The sequence below is a fragment of the Aethina tumida genome, chromosome 6 (assembly GCF_024364675.1).
Source record: "Aethina tumida isolate Nest 87 chromosome 6, icAetTumi1.1, whole genome shotgun sequence".
In the NCBI taxonomy this organism is placed as follows: domain Eukaryota; kingdom Metazoa; phylum Arthropoda; class Insecta; order Coleoptera; family Nitidulidae; genus Aethina; species Aethina tumida.
In genome coordinates this window covers 9,043,862-9,067,991 of record NC_065440.1, presented here as the reverse complement: position 1 = coordinate 9,067,991, position 24,130 = coordinate 9,043,862, and the positions used below count along the sequence as shown (strand labels likewise).

Genomic DNA, 24,130 nt, shown 5'->3' with positions numbered 1-24,130 from the left:
ATATTAATATAAATAAATATAAATATTGTACTTTAGTGATGTTTTGAAGCCTATAAATATATACCGTTATATATATATATATATATATATATATATATATATATATATATATAACGGTACGTGAAAGAAGTGTGATATAAGTTGTTAAAATATTGGATATTAAAATTAATATTGATATTAACTATGAATCGCGATCGATTAATTAATGATTTAGATATAGCATATGATGAAATACGATTTATGCAGGATTTAGAAATTGACATAAATCCACCAAGCAGGTAAGAATTATATATAAATAAATACAAGTATATATATATATATATATTATATCAATATATATTAGATACATCCGTGACATGGAAAACCCTATGGAGGTTTACAATGATGCACAGTTTAAAAAGAGATACCGATTTAGAAAGGATATTGTACACGATATAATACTACCCATGATAGGACAGCAGGAGCCAATTACGAATAGAGGATTGCCTGTGCCTTTTCTGATGAGTGTTTTGTTAACACTACGTTTTTATGCAACCGGTAGTTTACAGGTAATAATAATTTTGCGATAGATAAAAATTTAAAACATAAAATTAAATTAAATTGCAGATTGTGTGTGGTGACCTTAGAAGACTTCATCAGGCCACCGTAAGTCGAGTAGTAAGGAGGATTACCGACAGAATTTCGACACAAAGTCGAAATTTCATCAAATTTCCTCGTGTTGGGGAGGAACTCCAGGAGGTTTACAGAAAATTTAACAGAATTGCAAATTTTCCAAACGTAACAGGATGCATTGACTGTACTCACGTCCCTATAAAAAACCCAGGGGGACCCCATGCAGAACTCTTTCGCAACAGAAAACGCACATTTTCGATTAATGTCCAAGTAGTAGGTGGACCGAATTTGGAGATTTACAATATTGTCGCTCGGTATCCAGGAAGTTACCACGACAGTCACATTTTTAATAGGAGTTCTGTTAAAGGTATGTTTCAGAGAAGAGAACTCCCTGGGTATTTATTGGGAGACGGAGGATATCCTTGTTTACCGTATCTGTTGACTCCATTTCGGCAACCGCGTACACCGAGGGAAATACGATACAGCCGAGCACACATAAGGACGAGAAATACTGTGGAACGACTGTTCGGTGTCCTAAAACGCAAATTCTCATGTTTGTCCAAAAAACTGGGTAACAAAATAGAGACGTCTTGCTCTATTATTGTGGCATGTGCAATCTTGTATAATATAGCAATTATTCATCAGCGTGATGTTATTGACGATTTGGATGATATGAATGTTGATATACATAATGATGATATAGACGTACCTATGCCCGTACCCAAACGATGGTTTAGGTAATTTATTTAGACAAAATGTTGTAAATAATTATTTTAACTAGAACATTTAATTCTAGTGAATTAAAATAATTTGTTCAATCAATTACTTAAAAAATAAATAAAAAAATAAAATAATAATAAATAATAATAATAAATAAAATAAAATACATATTATTAATTTTAATTTTTATTTTATTAATTTATTAATTTAGATTTAGGCTCTGTCTTTTCTCCTCCAAACTTAACCTCGCCTCCTCCGCCTTAAACGTTGCCTCCTCTAATAACGCTTTTTTTATTTTTTTAGTTTCTTGGAAACTGTATGAGGCCTCCTCTGCTTTTCTCTTCGCCTCCTCCAACCTGTACTTGGCCTCGCTCAACCGTACTTTATTTATTTCTTGAAGATATTTATTCTCCAGTGCAATGAACTTCATACGTTCATTGGTTAACACTTGATAACACTTTTCTTTTTTTCTCCTTGGCGTTTCAGGAACTGAAAAAACTTCTCCGCTCCTACTACAAGTTGCCCCATCTTCTAAATATTTTATATTGATATAATTTAATGATTAAATATAAATAATTTACATACCATTCGAAATTTGACTTAAAATTAAGCCATCGGAATCATATGGATTTGAAATTTCGAAATCCATATGAGAGAGGAGGTTGTCAATTACAGGCTGAGGTTTCGGAGACAATGATGCTCCTCCACCGCCTGTAGCCATTAATTCCCTCCTTTCCTCCGCCAATTCACTCTTCCTTTTCCTTTTAACTTTATCCCACAACCTCTTTAATTGAATGATTGTTCTCTGTAAATATTTTAATTTAGTAAGTTACCAGCGATTTATAATAATATTATATATTACTTACCTTTTCATCGGCCGCCGCATTAAAGTCTTGTTCAATTTTTGCCCATGCCTTTTTTTTTCTTTCAATATTAAATTGATCGGTTTTTTTATCCTCAATGATGGGATGACTCGCCAAAATCTGGATAAACAGATCTTTGTCGTGAACGGAATATTTCGCTGACATTATATTTTTTACAATTTTCACTGCTTAGATGTTAACTACACAAAAACTAGAAAAATAAGATTACTGTTTAACTAATATTCAAACTAGGTAAAGTTGCAGAATCCGTTATTAACGAACATTATCTAGCGCATGTGTCGTGAGGCGCTGATTTCGCGCTTCTTGAACATTTTGAAGTGCAGTGTTGGTGGGTTACGGGGCAGATCACAGAACACCCAAGAAGTACCAACCTCTTACTAAAAATGGGAAACAACACTGGACGATAAATTGATTTGTAGTGTTTAAATTAGTCAATAGATGTCGCCTTTATAGTTTTCTGTATTTGACATTTGACAAAATTGGCGGGAATAGTTTCAAATTTAAATTAATTGGTATATTATTGAGTGAATTGTGAGAAATAAAACAAGCTATGGAATTAAAACATTTTTATTACAAATTATTTATTGTACATTATGAAAAATACATCAGTCTTCTGTATACTTCATATTATAAATAAATAATTACAAATACAACACAATGAATTTCTTCAACAACAATAACAAACAACATAATAATAAATAATTCGTATTAGAATTCAAATTAGACAATGAACTTCCAAAAACATTAAAATTAAGATCTCTGGACGTTGCAGGAATAGATTGACTAGAATTCAAATTAGACAATGCATTTTCAAAAACATTAAAATTAAGATCCCTGGAAGTGGAAGCAATATAAGAAAGAAAAAGTAATGGTGACAAAGGAACTATTTTAGGTTTAAGGCGACGAATTTTTTAGTGAAAAACATGACATGTTTTGATAGAAGGATTAATATTACAAATTGACAAATTGAACGCCATACTAAATTTAATTTAGATAATATGTATTGAAACATAATATAATATATATTGAAATACATTTTGACACAGTAACCAGACAGAGATTGAGGCTGAGAACTCATGGTTGAATTTTATAAAATATAAAATAAAATTGCAGAAAAAAATTCTGTATTTTAATAAACTACCTAATTCCCATTGATCGAACCTTTCCAATCTAGTTGGAACCTAGAATACCCACTTTTAATAATATATATAATAAGATTAACATACCTAAAAAGTGCCGAGTCTATTCTGGTTAAATCATTGGTCCGGCAGACTATTTAACCTACAAAATAATATTAATTTAATCAACAGATAAGAAAAAGTATATTAATATATAAAGCATCTTATTCAAATTTGAGGTTATTTTATTTCTAATATGATTGTAATGTAAAGTAAACATCTTAAGTACTAAATTATTGAATTAAAAAGCATAGGATCCAAGTATGATATAATTTATTAAGAAATATAAGAAATAACTTACCTAAAACAAGAATTTTAAACAATTTTATTCATTAGCTCTTTTCCATCCTCCCGGCGTCTTCGGATAGAAGCCCGCGCCATATTTAAATACTGCGTAGCTATTGGTCGAAAAATTAACGAACAAATCTGGTTAAATAGCCATTACCAATTATCATACCAACATTATAAACAACATATCAATTTTAGAAAACGAATGTAACTTCGGGAACATTCGGCTGTTTCCATTCGGTCCTATTCACTTGCCCCCCCATGGGGCAGATTGAGAAACGAGTGAGTGAGCGAGCGAAAAAAGTGAGTGAGAGATATTTGGCGGTTCGCCAGAGAGGCGAACGACTCTGCAACGCAATTTTTACACCGTCTCCACGCCGGCGAGTCGCCGTCCGCCCGCCAGGAAGAGTCGCCGGCAAATCTCCGGCGAACGACTCTGCATACAGCCGTTAATTTTAAATCGGTCGTTTATTTATTGGACCACATATTGAGATCAAAAAACTAAGAAATTCGTTGTTTACTATATTAAATTTACCTTATAATGAAAACATATGGTTCATAAGACCCCACACATCTTTTAAACCACCCAACGGGGTCACTAGAGCCTTTGGGTTATACAAACTTTGTCGCATTGAAACATATGAAACATAGAAACAAAATTTATCCTAGACACAAAAACAAACTTAAATAAATTTTGCACATTATTTGATAGAAGGACTAATATTACAAATTGACAAATTGAACGCCATACTAAATTTAATTTAGAATCGGAAGGTGGCTTAAAAAACGATTTATTTTTAAAATTAGGATTATGAACATCACTAGAATATGTATTGAAACATAATATAATATATATTGAAACACATTTTGACACAGTAACCAGATAGAGATTGAGGCTGAGAAGTCATGGCCGAATTTTATAAAATTATAAAATAAAATCACAAAAAAAAATTATTTTACTATATTTTAATAAAACTACCTAATTCCCATTGATCGAACCTTCCCAATCTAGTTGGAACCTAGAATACTCACTTTTAATAATATATATAATAAGATTAAAATACCTAAAAAGAGCCGAGTCTATTCTGGTTAAATCAATGGTCCGGCAGACTATTTAACCTATAAAATAATATTAATTTATTCAACAGATAAGAAAAAGTATATTAATATATAAAGAATCTTATTCAAATTTGGGGTTATTTTATTTCTAATATGGGGTCTACCACGAACCCGAGTGAGATATCTCACCCGGTGAGTTAACTCACTTATGACATCAATGTGGCAACAGCGCATTTCGTCTTTGTTTACAATATTTTCTCCACTATAAAGTCCAAAATAATTTAATCATTGTATTAATAAGTTATTACTTGGTACTAAAAAAAGTCCAGGAGAATTTCTACGAAAATCTATGAGATATTTTATTCGGTTCGAATGACGTTATTCTTGTAGGGGTGTCCAAACGCCTTTTACAATGCCGGTGACTTGTATTACAGGTGAGATATCTCACCCAAAACCGGTGACTTTACACGGTTGGTGTTGAGTGAGTGAGATTTGTCACATTTTGCGTGAGTTCGGATTATGTGGATTTCTTGATATATATTGATACCTTGGGTATTACAGTATTACATTTAATTACATCAATTGAGAGTATATAAAGTAAGAATTTATAGGTTAAAAAATATACACGTGGTGTATTAAATAAATGTTCTTTAGATTAGTTTGACGTGGGTTTGGGTTGAATGTTTTGTATAAAATAATAATAGTAGCAATAAAAATTGTATAATATGTACATTTTATACAACTTTTAAATCTCGTTTGTGTGTGTAACGTAAGAAGTAATAGAAAAATATTTAATGGGGATGTATAAAATAATTCTGTTATTTATTAGATAATATAAAACGGATGATTTGATTATGTTTAACATAATTGAAGACCTTGGTGAAGAACATTTAATTGATCCCCTACGCCACGTTGGTGACCCCATTACAGAATTGAGTGAGGTTCAGTTTATTAAGCTGTTTCGGGTATCAAAAATTAACAACATTTCAATGTTTTCATTGTAGTTTTTCTGAAAAATATAATTTCCCAGGAGTCATAGGATGCATTGATTGCACTCATGTAGCCATTTTTTCCCCAAAAATTGATGAATATGTTTTTGTCAATAGGAAAGGATATCATTCCATTAATGTTCAATTAGTAATTATACATAATAATTATTAAAGGCATTATTAATTAATGAGAAAATTGCAGATATGTGGGGCAAATCTAGAAATTTTAAATGTTATTGCCAAGTATCCTGGCAGTTCACATGATTCATTTATATGGAATAACAGTGATATTCAGAATGCACTTAGAAATATCCATCAGGCTGGAATGAATGGATATTATTTATTAGGTAATATGTGCAAGATGAAAAATAAATTAAACAAACTAAAATTAAATATTATATTAAATTGTAGGTGATTCTGGATACCCCTTAAGGCCTTGGCTTATGACTCCTTTGGAACATGAACCTGCTATGAATACTCCAGAATATCACTATAGTAAAGCCCATAAGAGGGTTCGTAGCATTATAGAAAGATGTAATGGATTATTTAAAGCAAGGTTTAGATGTTGTCGGAAGGATCGAGTTCTTCATTATGCACCTGAAATGTCATGCAAAATTATAAATGCATGTGTTGTTTTACACAATATTTGTATTAAAAATAATTTGATTTTGCCAGAAGATGAAAATGAAGATGATCATGCGGATGATGGTATATATCTTTTAAAAGAACTTTTAACAAATTTTAAATAATTAATTTTCAGGCTTATTTGACAATTTATTAGAAATAGGAGGAATAAATCCTGAATTGGTAGCTGGTAAAGCAACCCGTAACCGCTTAATCACAGCTAGATTTCAAACAAATTAAAGAGCATCGATGGGTCAAGTGTATTGAACTAAAAGGTAAAATAAAAAAGTTTATAAGAAACTTGAATTTTCAGTTGCACCCCAAGGATTTCACAAAAATTAAATGTAAATAAAATAATAAACTATGCTTGTGTAACAAAATTTAATCAATAAAATAAAATAAAAGAAAATTCTGAAAATAAATTTTAACAAAAATAATAACAAAAACAAATAATTAGTGAGAATCTGCTAATTTGTTTATAGCTTCCGCCATATGCTCTAAAGCAACTGCAGTTTGCGTCAAGGCCTGTGCATTTGCTGCTGATGACGAATTTAAGGCACTCACAATATTGCCCAGAGCCTCCATCTTCTCTCTATGGTGCCTTTCCTTCATCTCAAGTTTTTTTTTAAATACTTTGCATGCTTTTCATAAGCATTATATGTTTTTTGCCTCCTTGTACGTTGCCCGGGCTGGCGCGGCACGTCCGAAGCTGATAAAGGCTCCGGCACGTCCGGAGCTGACGAAGGTCCCGGCACGTCCGGAGCTGACGAAGGTCCCGGCACGTCCGGAGCTGACGAAGGCCCAGGCACGTCCGGAGCTGACGAAGGCCCTGGTACGTCCCAAGCTGACGAAGGCCCCGGTCCGACGTACCCGGAGAAAATTCAAATTTGACAACAGGTACGGGGACATTTGTAACTCCTTCCACAGATGAGAGTTTAATGAGGCAGGCAATGTATGCCTCAATCCGGCTAAGGCCGCAAATTTTTGGCCGCCCCCCTCCAGTTTTCAATATTACTTTTTTTTGAAATGCTAGTTTCGATTTTGTCCTGGCAGATATGTCGGACCACGTCTGTCATAATAAATAAATTGACAGTAAAAGCTGTGTTTTAATGTTCAATTTATACACTAACCTTCCTCCATCCCTTCCAAGTCTTTTCGGGCCCCGTCATTCCGTTAAGTACAGCTGTGACTTCCTGCCACAGCTCGACATATTTAACGGATGAAAATTCCGAAGTAAATTTTTTGGACAGTAAAATTGGATTTTCGGTGATAGATTTCACTAATTGCTCGTTTTGGATCGCAGTAACTTTCATTTTGAAAAAAAATTTCAAATTTGAAACGTATACTAACCTAAATATTTTAATTCCCCTAAAATGTTACCAGGTACAAAGACGAAAAGCGCTGTTGCAACGTTGATTTCAGAAGTGAGTTAACTCACCGGGTGAGATATCTCACTCGGGTTCGTGGTAGACTCCATGATTGTAATGTAAAGTAAACATCTTAAGTACTAAATTATTGAATTACAAAGCATAGTATCCAAGTATTATTTTATTTATTAAGAAATATAAGAAATAACTTACCTAAAACAAAAATTTTAAACCATTTTATTCATTAGCTCCATTCCATCCTCCCGGCACCTTCTCTCTCTCTCTATCTCTCTACTAAATATTGGGAACCAGTATCAACGTGCATAGCGATATCTATTGGGACAGAATAGTACTAGCAAATTTAAACTCCATTTTACATTGTCACAACTGTGACTTATTGGAGGTTGGGGAGTAGCTCAGATAAACGGAGAATCCAAATATATACAAAATACTTAACAAATAATTAACAATAGGAAACAAACAACAATAATACTTATTCTAATTTATGCTAAGAGCCATCTTTAATGATGGGGATGACACTTACTCCTACGTGATTGCACTTCACCTTCTATCCCACTATCCTCCATCCTGGAAAGTAGTCAACCGTTATACTTTTATATTTTAATTAATTAAACAATACACTGTTTATTAAAACATGTTGATTTTCTTATTCAGCAGTATTTACTGGTTGTAAATACATTATGAAATTTATAATAGTAATGAATTCTTAATACATTTTTATTTAAATAAAATTAATTATAATACAATTATATATTGGCTTTTCATTAGTGCCTTCTATATACTTGATTCGCAATTATTTTCCTTCGTTTCGATGGTTGTTCCGCAATTACGTCGTTAACTCATCAATTCCAGGAAGCTCTTCAATCCATTTTCTTTTTCCTGTCCCTTTATTCAAAGAGATTGTTCTATTATAGAGTTGCAATATCTCATAGAAGATCTTTTAGTATATTCTCTCCTCATTGGGGACACCCTTCTCAAAGGAGACATTTTCCTATAGCCAATTCACTCCGAGGAAACCCTCCGATGCACCCTCTTCCGTTTAAAGTATTCCGGTCTCTTGAATTTATTTTCCAACTTCTCATTGCTTACTCTTAAATTGACGGATGGTTTCTTCGAGGTATTTGGCAATTCATCTATTAGATGCATGTCTAAAGTCATCCGTGCTTCATTGAGGAATTTAATCACTTCAGTGGGCAATTTTATTTCAACGGGTTTTCACTTGGGTGATGAGTGGAAAATGTCATCTAGCAATGGCATAGGCTGCAATTATATATTAATATAATATAATATATTAATAGAAGCTTCTTCAGCTGATTCTTTCTTTGTTTCAGTTGTCACACTGTTTATCTTCCGTTTAATGTATTCCAGTCTCTTGTACGTTTTAAATTTATGTTCCAACTTCTTATTGCTTACTTCTAATTTGTAGGAATTCGGCGTACTTTGTAATTCATCTATTAGGGGCATTTCTAAAGTCATCCGTGCTTTATTGAAGAATTTAATCGCTTCAGTGGGCAAACGCTTGTAACGACACTTGAATCATATTAAAATCTGGCATTACCGCCTCTAGCTCCAATTACATCATCATTCTATGTGGAAAGCTTCTTATGAAACATTTGACATGATTCCAAATACATTTTCCACTATTCTTCGAGCTCGACGTATTCGATAATTAAAAATTCTTTGGAAACTTTCTTTGGGAAAAGATCCAGAAAAAGGTTTCAATTGATTTTCACTTAGAGTAAATGCATCGTCACCAATAAAAAATATGGGATGCATTTTTTTTTATTCTAAAGGAACCGGTTGTGGAAAATGTAAATCATTTGTTATCAAATTCGTCCTTGTCATTATATATCAGCAAATAAATTAATTATAATTAGCATGCAGTAGAGCACAAAGTACTATGCAAGAGGTTGATTTATAATTCATAAATTCACTGCCATTGAGTATAGGTTTTTGGATCACCACATGCTTTCCATCTAAAGCTCCCAAATAATGTGGGAAATTCCATTTTTTTCATATTCTTCTGCAACTGCAAGCCGTTCGAATTCTGATTTATATTGCTGATACAGTTTTAATATTTGTTTGTAAAAATTTTTGTTGTTTAGGACACTTCTTGTTAAACAGATTTGTGATTAACGAATAAAGCAAGGACCTTGAGTATTTGCTGGACTTAGTTGGTCCGAGCTTGGGGTCAGGTACACAGACCTTTTTGCCCCAACTCTTCACGAGGAGTTATCTAGGTTGTTAGGTTTGCTTTATCTTGTAAATTGAATGGCTTTGGACCGCCAGCGGTCAGCTATGATATAGCGGGGGCGCTCTTCCCACCGTCTATGGCAAGTCGGTGGCAAGCTACGGTCCGCATAGTAATGGTTTTTTTTTTCTAATAATTACAACAGTTTTGAAATTAGCGTACATGCACTCGAATAAATAAACATAGTTAATGTGGCTGTGCAAATGACATCAATTGGGTCTCTAAGTAACATAAATTCCATGTGTATAAATCAAAATTAGTCTATGCTTATTCCTAAATTAAGCTAGAGTAATACAAAGTAAGCAGTAGTAAGAAAAAAAAACAAACATAAATAGACAAGGCCATATGTACAAATAAAATCAGGATTCACGTCAACCATCGACGCATGGTTAACTGCATAACAAAATTGTGACATAAGTTAAAATAATCAGTCCACTCACATGTAAACAAATAGTAAACTAATAGTATAAGTACTTGTAAACGCACACACATTTGTATGTATAAAACAAGGTAAAACGTCACGACCAAGCGACTAGTCATTTGTAGAAATAAAACTTAAAACTATGAAACCATTATAAAATAATTACACAACAAAGTTGCGACACATGTCAAAATAATCAATCCATATATGTAGACCGAACAGTCCAAACAGCAAAATAACAGTCTGTACAAATGTATAAATAAAATATATCTGAGCACTTGTAAGAACACACACAGTTGTATATATAAAATGAGGTTAATGTCCTGACCAAGGGTCCAGTCATTTGTAAAAATAAAACTTAGAACTAAGAACCATAATAAAATTAAATAGTTTAAAACTAGGATTAGTAATCCACTTCATCACATATTGAATTAGTCTAGTTTGTTTTAATAGAGTCAATGCAAGGATAAAATCGTTTGTGCACTTTACCGGCTGTTTCCGTTGTTCTGTATTTGTTGATCCTGTCATGTGCCACTCCCTCAATCCGGCTCCAGGTATTCCCTGATTCCTCTCGAGGTGACTCTACAGTCCGCAGGGTCGTAATTGAAGATGTTCTGGGGCACCGGGTTCGTTCCTGTTTGTGCCTTTTCCACCAACTTTTCTGTTTGTTTCCTGACTAAATACTCGAGGGTGGTAATTCCCAGTTCCCTGCGAATTTGGTTATTTGGGACGAACCATGGCGCTCCCATGATTCTCCTTAGTATTTTATTTTCCAGTGACTGGAGCACCCTCCTTCGTGTCGCCGATGCCGTTGCTCATGCTTGACAGGCGAATGTAGCTACCGGCCTGACTAGCTGGGTGTAGACGGTAGTTTTGTTTGCGGTCGATATCCCATTTCCTTGTCTCCAAAGGGGCTTCAGGGCTCCCATGCTTTGTAACATTTTCTTCTTTATCCCCTCCAGGCGGGGCTCCCAGGTCATCCCTGCGTCCATGGTCACCCCGAGGTACCTGGCTGTTTCCCTCCAATGTATGTCGGATCCCCCATACTCCAGAAAGCCCAGTCCTTCTCTTCTCCTTGTGAACAGGACAGCCTGCCTCTTGGTGGGGTTTACCTCCATTCTCCATCTATCCGCCCACTCCTCCATTTCGTCTAGCTGCGCCTGCAACATTGTTTTTATGAATTTGAGGTTTTTATCCTGCGCAAAGAGTGCCGTGTTGTCTGCGAACAGGGCCAGCTCGACTCCCTCTGATTTTGGTATATCTGAAATATAAATATTGAATAAGGTAGGGGCCAGTACTGAACCCTGTGGCACCCCTGCTCCCACTGGGCGCTCCGCCGACCTGGCATCTCCCACCTTGACTTGGAATGTCATGTCACTCAGGTAGGAGGCCACCACCACCAGACTAACCATACCCGGGCTGAACCCCGCCCTACCCATCTTCCAGAGCAGGTCAGCATGCCATACCTTGTCGAACGCGCTGGCAAGGTCCAGGAACACCGCTCCCGTTTCTCGTCCCTCGCTTCTACCTCTTAGGATGAGCTCACCCACCCTGGCTAGTTGGAGGTCTGTTGAAGGTCCTTTCCTAAATCCGAACTGCTCTGGTTGGATTAGACCAGGCTGTTCCAGTTCGTTATCCAGTCTTGATTTAATTATTCTTTCTGCTATTTTAGCCAGAGTGGGGAGCAGTGCGATAGGTCTATAGTTTCCCGGGTCTGATGTGTTTTTCCCCGTCTTGTGAATCATGGTCATCGTAGCCCTTTTCCATGGCCTGGGAAAGTGCCCAATTCCCATCGATCCATTCATTATACTGACTAGTCTTTTAATTGCGCTTTTCGGAAGCTTCTTTAGGGCGGCATTTGTAATTTCGTCCTCTCCGGGAGCTTCCCTGTTCCTCGCCCGTTTGATCTCATCCGTGACCTCCCCCTCTGTCGTTCTCTCTATCGTGCTGTCTCCTCGGTACCTCGCGTATTCCCGGACCTCCTCTTCCATTTCAGCGTCCTCCTCCCTGCACCATTCTTTTTGTGTTCTTGTCGTGAATACACCTTCTAAGTGCTCGGCGAATACCTCTGCCCTGGTTTCCGTGTCATGTATCACTCCGTTTGTTCCTTGCAGTGGGTAGGCCTTCTTATCTTTCTTTTTCGTTAGTTCTCCTGTTAGTTGCCAGATTCCTTTTCCTCCTCTATCCAGTGTTGCCAATCTTTGTGTCCACTGTCTGTTCCTGTCCTCCATAGCTCTTTTGAGTGTTGCTGCCCAATTGTTGAATGTTCTTCTCGAGTCTGGGTCTTGTTGTCTATGATACCGCTTCTTTGCTTTTCTCTTTTCTCTTATTATTCTTTTTAGCTCGTCCGAGAGTGTTTCCTTTGGGTTTGGGCGTCTCCGCCTCACCAACGTTGCCATGCTGAGGGCCTCTTGTATATCTGAGGACAGTGACTGGGCCATTCTGTCCAGTTCCGCGGGACTGTTGCACTTCTGATCGTTCTCCTGTCCTCGGTCCAGGCTCCTGTAGAACAGTGCCCAGTTTGTCCTCATTTTAGCTTTGTTTAGCTTGATTGTGGGTCCCCCAGTTATTTCCAGGCAGATCGGGTTGTGGTCGGATGACGTGTCTTCAATTTTGGTTAGCTTGGTGTCAAGATTTAGGTTGTTTGTTACCACAATGTCTATTACATCCGACCTACGACCTGCCTGGCAGATGGTTGGTTGGCTTGGTCCGATGACGTGTTCGTTGTTTGACAATGTGTATAGCTGTCTGCCATACGTGTTCTCGGACGTGCTGTGCCATGTTGTATTTTTGGCATTGAAGTCACCCATTAGTATGGCATTTGGGTGACTTCTCATCGTGTCTTTCAGTTCTCTGGCTGGGAAGCGGCCGCCCGGGGGAATGTAGATGGAGGCCACCATCATTTCCCCCTGTCTCGTTTTTAGAACAACACCTATTGCCTCCAGGTACCTGGCGTCCGGGAGTACTGCCGCCGTGTGTGGTATGGTGTCTTTTATCATGAGAAGGACTCCTCCTCCTCTATTTACGCTGGGTCTCGATTTGTGGTATGTTGTGTATCCCGCAATTTCTACCTTCAGGTCCCCTCCCGCCTTTGTTTCGCTGACTAGCATCAAGTCCGGGTTCTCCATCGATGCCAACGCCCTCAGCTCCTGTTCTCTGTCGCCGAGTCCGTTGGCATTCCATGCGATTATCTTTGTGATGTTCTCAGGCATTCTGGGGTCCGGGGTTCATCTTCGGTGCTGCCGGTCTCTCTGCCTGTAAAGTTATTTGCATTGAAATTATTGCGTGGGCCATACCTTTTAATATGTCTAAGTGGTTTGGGTCTTTTGTGGTGGTCCCCTTGAGGGCTTCGCTGTAGCTGAGGGTGGTCGATGTCCTGTTGTTTGCTTTGTTGTGAATTCCCACGTCTCCCCTGCTTTGCTGATCTGTTTTCTCTTCCCCTTTTTTATTTTTATTCGGGTTTCTGCTACAGACCGGTGCATTAGCAGGATGGTCGCCTCCGCAGTTTGCACACTTTGGTGGTTCTTCCTTGGATCTCCTGCACTTCAGACATCTTGGGGTGCCAGTACAATTCATTTGTGTGTGTCCGAATTTTTGGCACCTAAAGCACTGTCCCACTCCTCCGCTTCTTCTAAGCGGCTCCATCTTGACTCTCATACAACACATTTCACTGATGTCAAATATTTTCTTCTGTTCTTGTGGGACCTTAACCAGGAACAGAGGCATGACCGCAAGGCTTTTTATGAATAAACATTTAAATATGTATTCCTTGGTATTAATTTTATAGAGATAGATTTATTGATGTTTAAAAACAGGTACAATTTTTACACAAGTCAAAAAAAAAAAGAAAAAGATAACTGATTGGATATAATAAGAGATAGATTAGGACATCCATACGTACAGACTAAAATTAAAATTGTGGACATAAAAGAAATTCATTAAAATCATAAAATGCATGTTTTAAAAGTAAATCTTTGGTGCGTTTTTTGAATTGTTCAAAGTGCAGGCTTTTCACAGTTACAGGTTATAAAATTTTGGAGCGTAATACTTAGTGGAGGTGCATGGGCTTATCTAGACGAATATTTGGTAGACGTATTTGATTCTTATTGCGAGTATCATAGGTGTGAATGCTGCCGTGGATTTTGTATGTGGTTTCGTTTAATTTGGTATATAATAAACATTCGAGTATGTAAAGTGAAGGCAATGTTAAAATTTTAAGATCAATAAATGCTTGTTTAGCATCTGCCCAAGAATGTAATCCTGCTGGTATTCTTAATGCCCTTCTCTGAAAAGAAAACAGTCGGTCTGCATGACTTGAGTGACCCCAGACAAGTGTGTCAAACGCAATATTGGAGTGTATAAACAAGAAATATGCAACCAATTCTACCTTCAGTTCTACATTGCATTTAAGTTGATTGAGTAGAAATATGTTTTTTATTAATTTGTTTGCTACATATTCGATATGATCTGCAACCTACAGTCAATAAATATGCCCAGAAATTTTGTTGGTTTAATATCATTTGAATTTTGTCGTATTGAGAATATCATATTTTCAGTTTTGTTTTCATTTAAACTCAAAGAATTAGCAAGAAACCGACCTTTTAAGATTTCAACATTTCTGGACATCTTCAAGTGCAAGCTGACTAGTGAATCACTGGCACGATATAGATGTGTCATCAGCAAATAGAATAAACGCATTTTCATCTGGAATTGGTATATCATTGATCAGGAAGAGTAGTGGGTATGTATGTTTATTAATATCTATTTGTTAAATAACTAGTTATAAGATTAATACTCGGTGTCACAACTCCATAGTACTATAGTTTGAAAATCAATGCCCGATGGTTCACGCAGTCGAAGGCTTTACTGAGGTCACAAAAGGTCGATCCAACATACACTTTCTCCTCAAAGCCATTGATTATATAATCAATTTGTATAGGCTTTGGTGGTACTTTTGCCAGTCTTAAATCCATATTGGTTTTTTATGAACAGATTATTATTTTCAAAATATTTTGGGCTAATTAATGACATTAAAAATAATCATTTAATGAGTTGTACAGTCGAATATCATTGATATCTTGTATAAAATAAATCGTCCCCTTTTACCTGTTGTAACGAGTCTTTCAAAATGACTTACCGATTTAACATCCATAGTAATCAAATTACCACCGGTAGGCAGTTACAGCTTAATTTGTTTCCCATCTTTAGGTTACGAAAAATTGGATTTGTATGGTTTTCACTAGAAAACAACTGGCTGGTCTCGATTTGATGACTATAATTCCCTTGTGGAAATCACATCTCGATTTGTTGGTGTCAATAAATTCACAAAATTCTTTTAAAATAGCACCACATACAGAGAACAGGGTGTGGAAATACGGGTAACAACTTTTGACCATTTCTTTTGTTACTATACACTTTGGTTTTGACGGTTCTAATGCTTGATCTTGTTAGTATAATTTCAAATTGCACGTTGAAAGCAGAGCCTATATAGTTTTTATACACGAACTTTGAGGATTTACCGATTTACCTGTTGTATTCTTAATCACAACAGAGTATGGAACATTCAAACATGTGTCGACGTTGTCGCCTCACTATACGGATTAAAATATCCCAAACAAATAATGAATTAATAAAAACCTTGGTTATGTTTTATTTTAAAAAAGTATTTCTGTTACTATAAGAGTTGTTAGTGGTGTAGCTTCTGTTTAACGAGCTTGGACGAGGGGGGCAGATGTAGTGTAACGGGATTTATTTATCGCATATTCTCCTGTATATTACAATGTGAATTATCTGTTGGTATACCGCACTGTACACATAGCTTGTGTCAGTCGCTATCGGAACAACCACGGGGTTAGTCGGGGACCTTGGTTAATTTTCCACGTTTTTCTTCGCCATCCCCTGGGATACTGATTGTATAACGTGTGCTATATTTGTCCTGGCGACAGTGAATGTTCCTGTTTATGTATTTTCTTGTTTGCATTTTAAACATTGTAGTTTAAAACTGAAGAAAACCAAGGACCACGTGTTGATGCATAAAAGTATAGTGTCTAAAAGTCGTGTTTTCTTCGAAGCCACCCCATGTGAAATCTCCAGGCACCCTGAATTATAAATACAGGAGGATTCCACGTAACATAAATTGTTTTAGTTCATCTTAATTTGTCAATTTGAATATGTAAAGTTAGTAATAATTTTAGGCGACGATGACAAATATATATCTGTTAAACTAGAGGTTTTAAAAAAGAATTTCTAGAAGCGATGCCATAATGCTGTGTTCTTGAAATTTATGCAAGCTACGAATTGAAGGTTAGTAACCTTTTCTTTATTTGATTATGATAAGAAAACGCATCATAGGTTCTTTCATATACATTTTAAATATTTCATTTTAAACAAAGAAATAAAGTTAAAAAATAATTTTCTTTTTATTTAGTTATACCTTTTTTTAATTTAAAAACTAGTAGAATAAACTTAATAATAATGTTATTTATCTTAATGTAACACATTTCTCTTCGTGGATAAGGTAATTTCTATTAAATAATTTTATATTCATTCATGTTCATTCAACTAGTATTGATCCAATTGAATATATTTAACTTGTCTATGATATGTAATTGGTACAAATGTTAACTTACTTCTGTAGGAATTAAATTACACTAATTTTTCTATCTTATTTTAAGTCCTGTAAGCTACAATCAATTAGATCTTGTCCACCGATGAATGTTCAGCCTGTACAAATTTTAATTTTATTATCTGATAAACCAATAATCTAACTGTATATTTCAATATAATATGAATTGATTTAGTTATTATACTTATTAAAAACAATTTTTAAAAATTACATAATATTACTGTAAATAATAAACATTTGACTAATTGTGACATATTAGTATGTGTAATGACTTTTCTACTTCGAAAGTACCCGGACAGTAAGCAGACACAGCATCTATAGATTTATATTTATTTTAGTTAAATAATTCATTTTACATACAATTAATAATGTTTAAGAACAAGTCCTACTGCAATTTTTTAATAACACAAAAAATTAATATTGAAATAAGGTTCTCAATACATTAAAATGGTGTTTTAAGTTTGTGTAAACATTCAATTTATTGAATTTTAGTAGTGGACAATGAAACAATGGTAGCTACCAGAATGTTGGTTTAGTTCTCTCAGGACAAATGGGTGAGTAATTTAACATTTAGATTTAGTTTCTTTTTAAAATGATCTAGTCATATTTTAATTAATAAATAATTCAACTTATTCATAGAATTATAATTAAACCGTAACTAATTTGATCAATATTTTCTAATTTTAATAATGTCAACCGCGGATTTTAGTTACATTATAGTAATTTGAAAAATAAATAAATAAAAAATTAAAAATATTTTATTAATCAAAGACAAAATTTTATAAGTATAGAATTACTAAATATCTACTGAAAATTCATCAAGTCTAGATTTCCAATGCTATGTATTTTGATGCTTAAATTGGCATTTAGGTAAAGAGAAACCGATTAGTCCATAAAACTGAACAATTTCTTTAAATTAAGTTGGTATTGTCAAAAATATTTTAAAAACGTACAATATTTTCAAAATTGAAAGTAAATACTAAAAAAAGTGATAAAAACGTACAAAAGTTTCAAAGATTACTTGCAAGTAAATAATTTTGTGGCTAAAAACTAGATAATTACACATATGCAATTACAATTAAACGATAACACCAATATAATTTACTGGAAACAATTTAATTAACATATGTACATATGCTCTTAACACTAATTACGTTTAGAAGAATAGTTGAAAAACAATATTTTACAATCAGTACCTTTATTAACATTTATAAGTTGTTTTAAATTAAATCATTCACTAATTTTTTAGATAACCTTTAATAAATTATCTTGAATAACTTTTTGAAAATATTGGAAACATGTTATTATTCACATATGTGAATACATTTTTTTAATTTTCAGTAAATAAGTGTTTCACTTTAAAGTTTATTTTATTAACAATTTTAAATATTTAAAGAATTTAAAATGATTATTAAATATGTTGTAGATTATTTGGTCACCGTTGTCTATTTATAATTTAGATTCTTTAGATCCTTTAGATTCTTTAGATTCTTTAGATCCTTTAGATTCTTTAGATTCTAGCCGGAACAGAAGCGTGCCTCAACGAAGCACACCCCTAGCACACCCACACACCAAATCTCAATCGAAACGGGCCACAAACAACGACGCTATCCGCAACTCGGTGCCAAAAGGGCCGTGGCTGAAACCGACGCGCGCCTCAACGAGCCGCTCGCAAATGACGCCTGTAACCAAAGTTGCAACCGAATCCGCCGAACAACAACAAAGATAGGTACCGGACGACGCCAAAAGGGCCTTACCCAATACGGGTGTGCGCCTCAGTTGCGACATACCCCACTCACTCCAAATTCACCCACACGAGTCGAAAAGGCCTTCAACGGCAGGATTCTATCGATCCTGCAATAGATACGGCACAGCCGCCGAAAGACTTGAACAATATGCACAAATGCCTCGGCAAGCTCGGTAGCGCAGTGGTCAAGCGACCAGTCGCCGGAAATTTGAAAATCTGTAATATCGAATGTGTTGTTAAATTTTTTTAAGCATTATGACAATAAACATTATTATTATTATTATTATTAGTCGCCGGAGCGGACGACCCGGGTTCGAATCCCGAACTATCCGCTCAAATTTTTCTCGAAATTTTCAGTTTCCTGAAATTTTTCTAAGTCCTACCCATGCACATTCACCCCAGACTCACCCTATACACAATCCCACGCGTCACACCTGCGTCACACCCACGTCACACTCGCGTCACACGCACACCCGCGTCACACTTCCAATCTACCACGTCACCTAAAATTTTCAAAAATTCCGGCTCAAGAGCACCGCGACGGCACGTCCGTACTCTACAATGGTCGAAACGGAAGAGGGTCATCAGGTACATTACGAAATTGGGTCGCCGTAGACCCCGACCCCCCCGCCTTTCGGCCATTGGTCGCTCCCTGTCATCACCCTCAAGCTAACAAAACCACCACCAAAGAAACCCATCCAACCATATACCACACTCCAAAAATTCTTCTTCCTCCACTATATCTTTCCAAAATTATATCCATCTGTCCCAGTTTTCTTCTCTTTCCACCCCCCAAACTACTTCTATGTTTTCTTTGCCTATTCCTTCCTTTAGCCTGTTTCTGGCTTCTATTCTCCTATTCTTTTCACATCTGAACCATGCGTGTTCTATTTCTGCCGCATTCGCAGATTCCATTCGTTTCTTTTAAGCCGAACCTTTTTTTGTATCCTTCAAAGTTCCCATGACTCGTGATTGCCTGTGTTATCCTACCGTCTGTCCTTATTCCTTTTCTGTTCACCTCTTTTAATATATTGTACGTCCATCTTCCTTTATTATCTCCATCCCAACTCTCTTGCCATTTCCTAGTGATTTTCTCTTGTCTTACTTTCCTTATTGTACTTTGCGTTGCGCTATTATGAATCTGTCTTTCTCCTTCTTCCTGCCTTCCCTTTTTTGCTAACTCATCCACTCTTTTCATTTCTTCAGTACTGTTTCTTTTAACCCATTTAATTCTAATATTTCTTCTTTCAAATGTTATCCTTTGTATTTCCACTATTCTAGGATTTCTACTTTTAGCCCTTCCCATCTTCCCCAGTATGTCATTTCTATCCGTGTTTATTGTTATCTTCGTTCCCGGTCTTTCTTCAATTATACCCTTTGCAATCTCCATTCCGTTCAGAACCGCCATTTCCTCCATTTCCGCTATGTTCAGCTCCCCTTCATACTTTTCTATTCTCTGTTCTTCTCAATTGGCTTCTCATTGTTGCCTCAATTACGTTGTTTTCCCCGTATTGTTCTTTGCCTGTTTGTTTCTTGTTGCTCCTTTCACTTTTCTTATTTTCTTCTTTTTCACTCTCCATTCTGTCTTTCCACCATCTATTCATCATCGCCACCATTTCAATTCTTCCTTCCATTCTACCTTCTAATTTTCCCATCCTATATACCATTTGTGCCACTCTTTCCTCGATTTCCTTCACTGCTCTCAAAACAGTTGTCTGTTCCGAGATGTTGTATTGTATCTTCGCACCCGATTTCCGTGTTACAGCTCCTTCTATTTTCCTCCCTAATCCTGTTATTTCCTCCAGGAAATCTTCCACCCTTTCTTCCTTTTCTTCCTCTTCTATTTCCACTTCCTTTTCTTTATTTTGCACTTCCCTTGTGCTCCCTCCCGCTACTATATCCGTGTCATATCCCGTTTCCCACGCAATGTCAATCACTTCCGATTCTGTCCCGCTCATTTTCGCTTATTGTTTTTCCGTTTCATACACAAAAATTTGTCTCTTTCAAATTTTCCGCACTACGCGAAATATTTTACTGTTTTGTATTGTTTTCTGATTTCACCTGTTAATTTATTATTTCGGCCGCTCTTAATTAAAGTCAATTTGTTTACTCACCCCTTATTTGGTCTAAATTACCCCTTTGTCGGTGCCCTTTGTGTTCGCATTGTTCCAGTCACCTCTGTTTATCACACACTTACGGCTGTATGCAGAGTCGTTCGCCGGAGATTTGCCGGAGACTCGCCGTACGTTCGCCGAAAATTGCGTTGCAGAGTCATTCGCCATCGGAGTGACGCATGCGCATATTTAAAATTTTCGGCGATTACTCGGAGATGCATATGACCATCTCCCGCAATTCGCCGACAAATATTTTGACATGTATCAATATACAATTTTGAAAATATTGTACGTTTTTAAAATATTTTTGACAATACCAACTTAATTTAAAGAAATTGTTCAGTTTTATGGACTAATCGGTTTCTCTTTACCTAAATGCCAATTTAAGCATCAAAATACATAGCATTGGAAATCTAGACTTGATGAATTTTCAGTAGATATTTAGTAATTCTATACTTATAAAATTTTGTCTTTGATTAATAAAATATTTTTAATTTTTTATTTATTTATTTTTCAAATTACTATAATGTAACTAAAATCCGCGGTTGACATTATTAAAATTAGAAAATATTGATCAAATTAGTTACGGTTTAATTATAATTCTATGAATAAGTTGAATTATTTATTAATTAAAATATGACTAGATCATTTTAAAAAGAAACTAAATCTAAATGTTAAATTACTCACCCATTTGTCCTGAGAGAACTAAACCAACATTCTGGTAGCTACCATTGTTTCATTGTCCACTACTAAAATTCAATAAATTGAATGTTTACACAAACTTAAAACACCATTTTAATGTATTGAGAACCTTATTTCAATATTAATTTTTTGTGTTATTAAAAAATTGCAGTAGGACTTGTTCTTAAACATTATTAATTGTATGTAAAATGAATTATTTAACTAAAATAAATATAAATCTATAGATGCTGTGTCTGCTTACTGTCCGGGTACTTTCGAAGTAGAAAAGTCATTACACATACTAATATGTCACAATTAGTCAAATGTTTATTATTTACAGTAATATTATGTAATTTTTAAAAATTGTTTTTAATAAGTATAATAACTAAATCAATTCATATTATATTGAAATATACAGTTAGATTATTGGTTTATCAGATAATAAAATTAAAATTTGTACAGGCTGAACATTCATCGGTGGACAAGATCTAATTGATTGTAGCTTACAGGACTTAAAATAAGATAGAAAAATTAGTGTAATTTAATTCCTACAGAAGTAAGTTAACATTTGTACCAATTACATATCATAGACAAGTTAAATATATTCAATTGGATCAATACTAGTTGAATGAACATGAATGAATATAAAATTATTTAATAGAAATTACCTTATCCACGAAGAGAAATGTGTTACATTAAGATAAATAACATTATTATTAAGTTTATTCTACTAGTTTTTAAATTAAAAAAAGGTATAACTAAATAAAAAGAAAATTATTTTTTAACTTTATTTCTTTGTTTAAAATGAAATATTTAAAATGTATATGAAAGAACCTATGATGCGTTTTCTTATCATAATCAAATAAAGAAAAGGTTACTAACCTTCAATTCGTAGCTTGCATAAATTTCAAGAACACAGCATTATGGCATCGCTTCTAGAAATTCTTTTTTAAAACCTCTAGTTTAACAGATATATATTTGTCATCGTCGCCTAAAATTATTACTAACTTTACATATTCAAATTGACAAATTAAGATGAACTAAAACAATTTATGTTACGTGGAATCCTCCTGTATTTATAATTCAGGGTGCCTGGAGATTTCACATGGGGTGGCTTCGAAGAAAACACGACTTTTAGACACTATACTTTTATGCATCAACACGTGGTCCTTGGTTTTCTTCAGTTTTAAACTACAATGTTTAAAATGCAAACAAGAAAATACATAAACAGGAACATTCACTGTCGCCAGGACAAATATAGCACACGTTATACAATCAGTATCCCAGGGGATGGCGAAGAAAAACGTGGAAAATTAACCAAGGTCCCCGACTAACCCCGTGGTTGTTCCGATAGCGACTGACACAAGCTATGTGTACAGTGCGGTATACCAACAGATAATTCACATTGTAATATACAGGAGAATATGCGATAAATAAATCCCGTTACACTACATCTGCCCCCCTCGTCCAAGCTCGTTAAACAGAAGCTACACCACTAACAACTCTTATAGTAACAGAAATACTTTTTTAAAATAAAACATAACCAAGGTTTTTATTAATTCATTATTTGTTTGGGATATTTTAATCCGTATAGTGAGGCGACAACGTCGACACATGTTTGAATGTTCCATACTCTGTTGTGATTAAGAATACAACAGGTAAATCGGTAAATCCTCAAAGTTCGTGTATAAAAACTATATAGGCTCTGCTTTCAACGTGCAATTTGAAATTATACTAACAAGATCAAGCATTAGAACCGTCAAAACCAAAGTGTATAGTAACAAAAGAAATGGTCAAAAGTTGTTACCCGTATTTCCACACCCTGTTCTCTGTATGTGGTGCTATTTTAAAAGAATTTTGTGAATTTATTGACACCAACAAATCGAGATGTGATTTCCACAAGGGAATTATAGTCATCAAATCGAGACCAGCCAGTTGTTTTCTAGTGAAAACCATACAAATCCAATTTTTCGTAACCTAAAGATGGGAAACAAATTAAGCTGTAACTGCCTACCGGTGGTAATTTGATTACTATGGATGTTAAATCGGTAAGTCATTTTGAAAGACTCGTTACAACAGGTAAAAGGGGACGATTTATTTTATACAAGATATCAATGATATTCGACTGTACAACTCATTAAATGATTATTTTTAATGTCATTAATTAGCCCAAAATATTTTGAAAATAATAATCTGTTCATAAAAAACCAATATGGATTTAAGACTGGCAAAAGTACCACCAAAGCCTATACAAATTGATTATATAATCAATGGCTTTGAGGAGAAAGTGTATGTTGGATCGACCTTTTGTGACCTCAGTAAAGCCTTCGACTGCGTGAACCATCGGGCATTGATTTTCAAACTATAGTACTATGGAGTTGTGACACCGAGTATTAATCTTATAACTAGTTATTTAACAAATAGATATTAATAAACATACATACCCACTACTCTTCCTGATCAATGATATACCAATTCCAGATGAAAATGCGTTTATTCTATTTGCTGATGACACATCTATATCGTGCCAGTGATTCACTAGTCAGCTT

At 35.0% G+C, this 24,130-nt stretch overlaps 2 protein-coding genes and 1 long non-coding RNA gene across 4 annotated transcripts; all 3 read left to right on the top strand.

The window, feature by feature from the left end:
* The first annotated feature begins 266 nt into the window (after window positions 1–266).
* On the top strand, window positions 267–1,415 carry LOC109606965 (putative nuclease HARBI1). The gene is made up of 3 exons (XM_049968743.1): window positions 267–278; window positions 344–548; window positions 607–1,415. The coding sequence occupies exons 2-3, from the start codon at window positions 357–359 to the stop codon at window positions 1,351–1,353; spliced, it is 939 nt and encodes a 312-aa protein (XP_049824700.1). The 5' UTR covers window positions 267–278; window positions 344–356; the 3' UTR covers window positions 1,354–1,415.
* Window positions 1,416–5,153: 3,738 nt separating this feature from the next.
* Window positions 5,154–7,341, top strand: LOC126265982 (putative nuclease HARBI1). The gene is made up of 5 exons (XM_049969089.1): window positions 5,154–5,175; window positions 5,679–5,878; window positions 5,933–6,077; window positions 6,142–6,438; window positions 6,491–7,341. Exons 1-5 carry the CDS (start codon window positions 5,154–5,156, stop codon window positions 6,592–6,594), a joined length of 768 nt encoding a protein of 255 aa, XP_049825046.1. The 3' UTR covers window positions 6,595–7,341.
* Window positions 7,342–16,256: 8,915 nt separating this feature from the next.
* LOC126265893 (uncharacterized) lies at window positions 16,257–19,066 on the top strand. Of its 2 annotated transcripts, XR_007548379.1 has the most exons (4): window positions 16,257–16,452; window positions 16,609–16,717; window positions 17,532–17,593; window positions 18,561–19,066. It is a non-coding gene; the product is annotated as an uncharacterized LOC126265893 (long non-coding RNA). The 2 variants fall into 2 exon arrangements; XR_007548378.1 differs by having other exon boundaries at window positions 16,257–16,717.
* The last annotated feature ends 5,064 nt before the right edge of the window (window positions 19,067–24,130 follow it).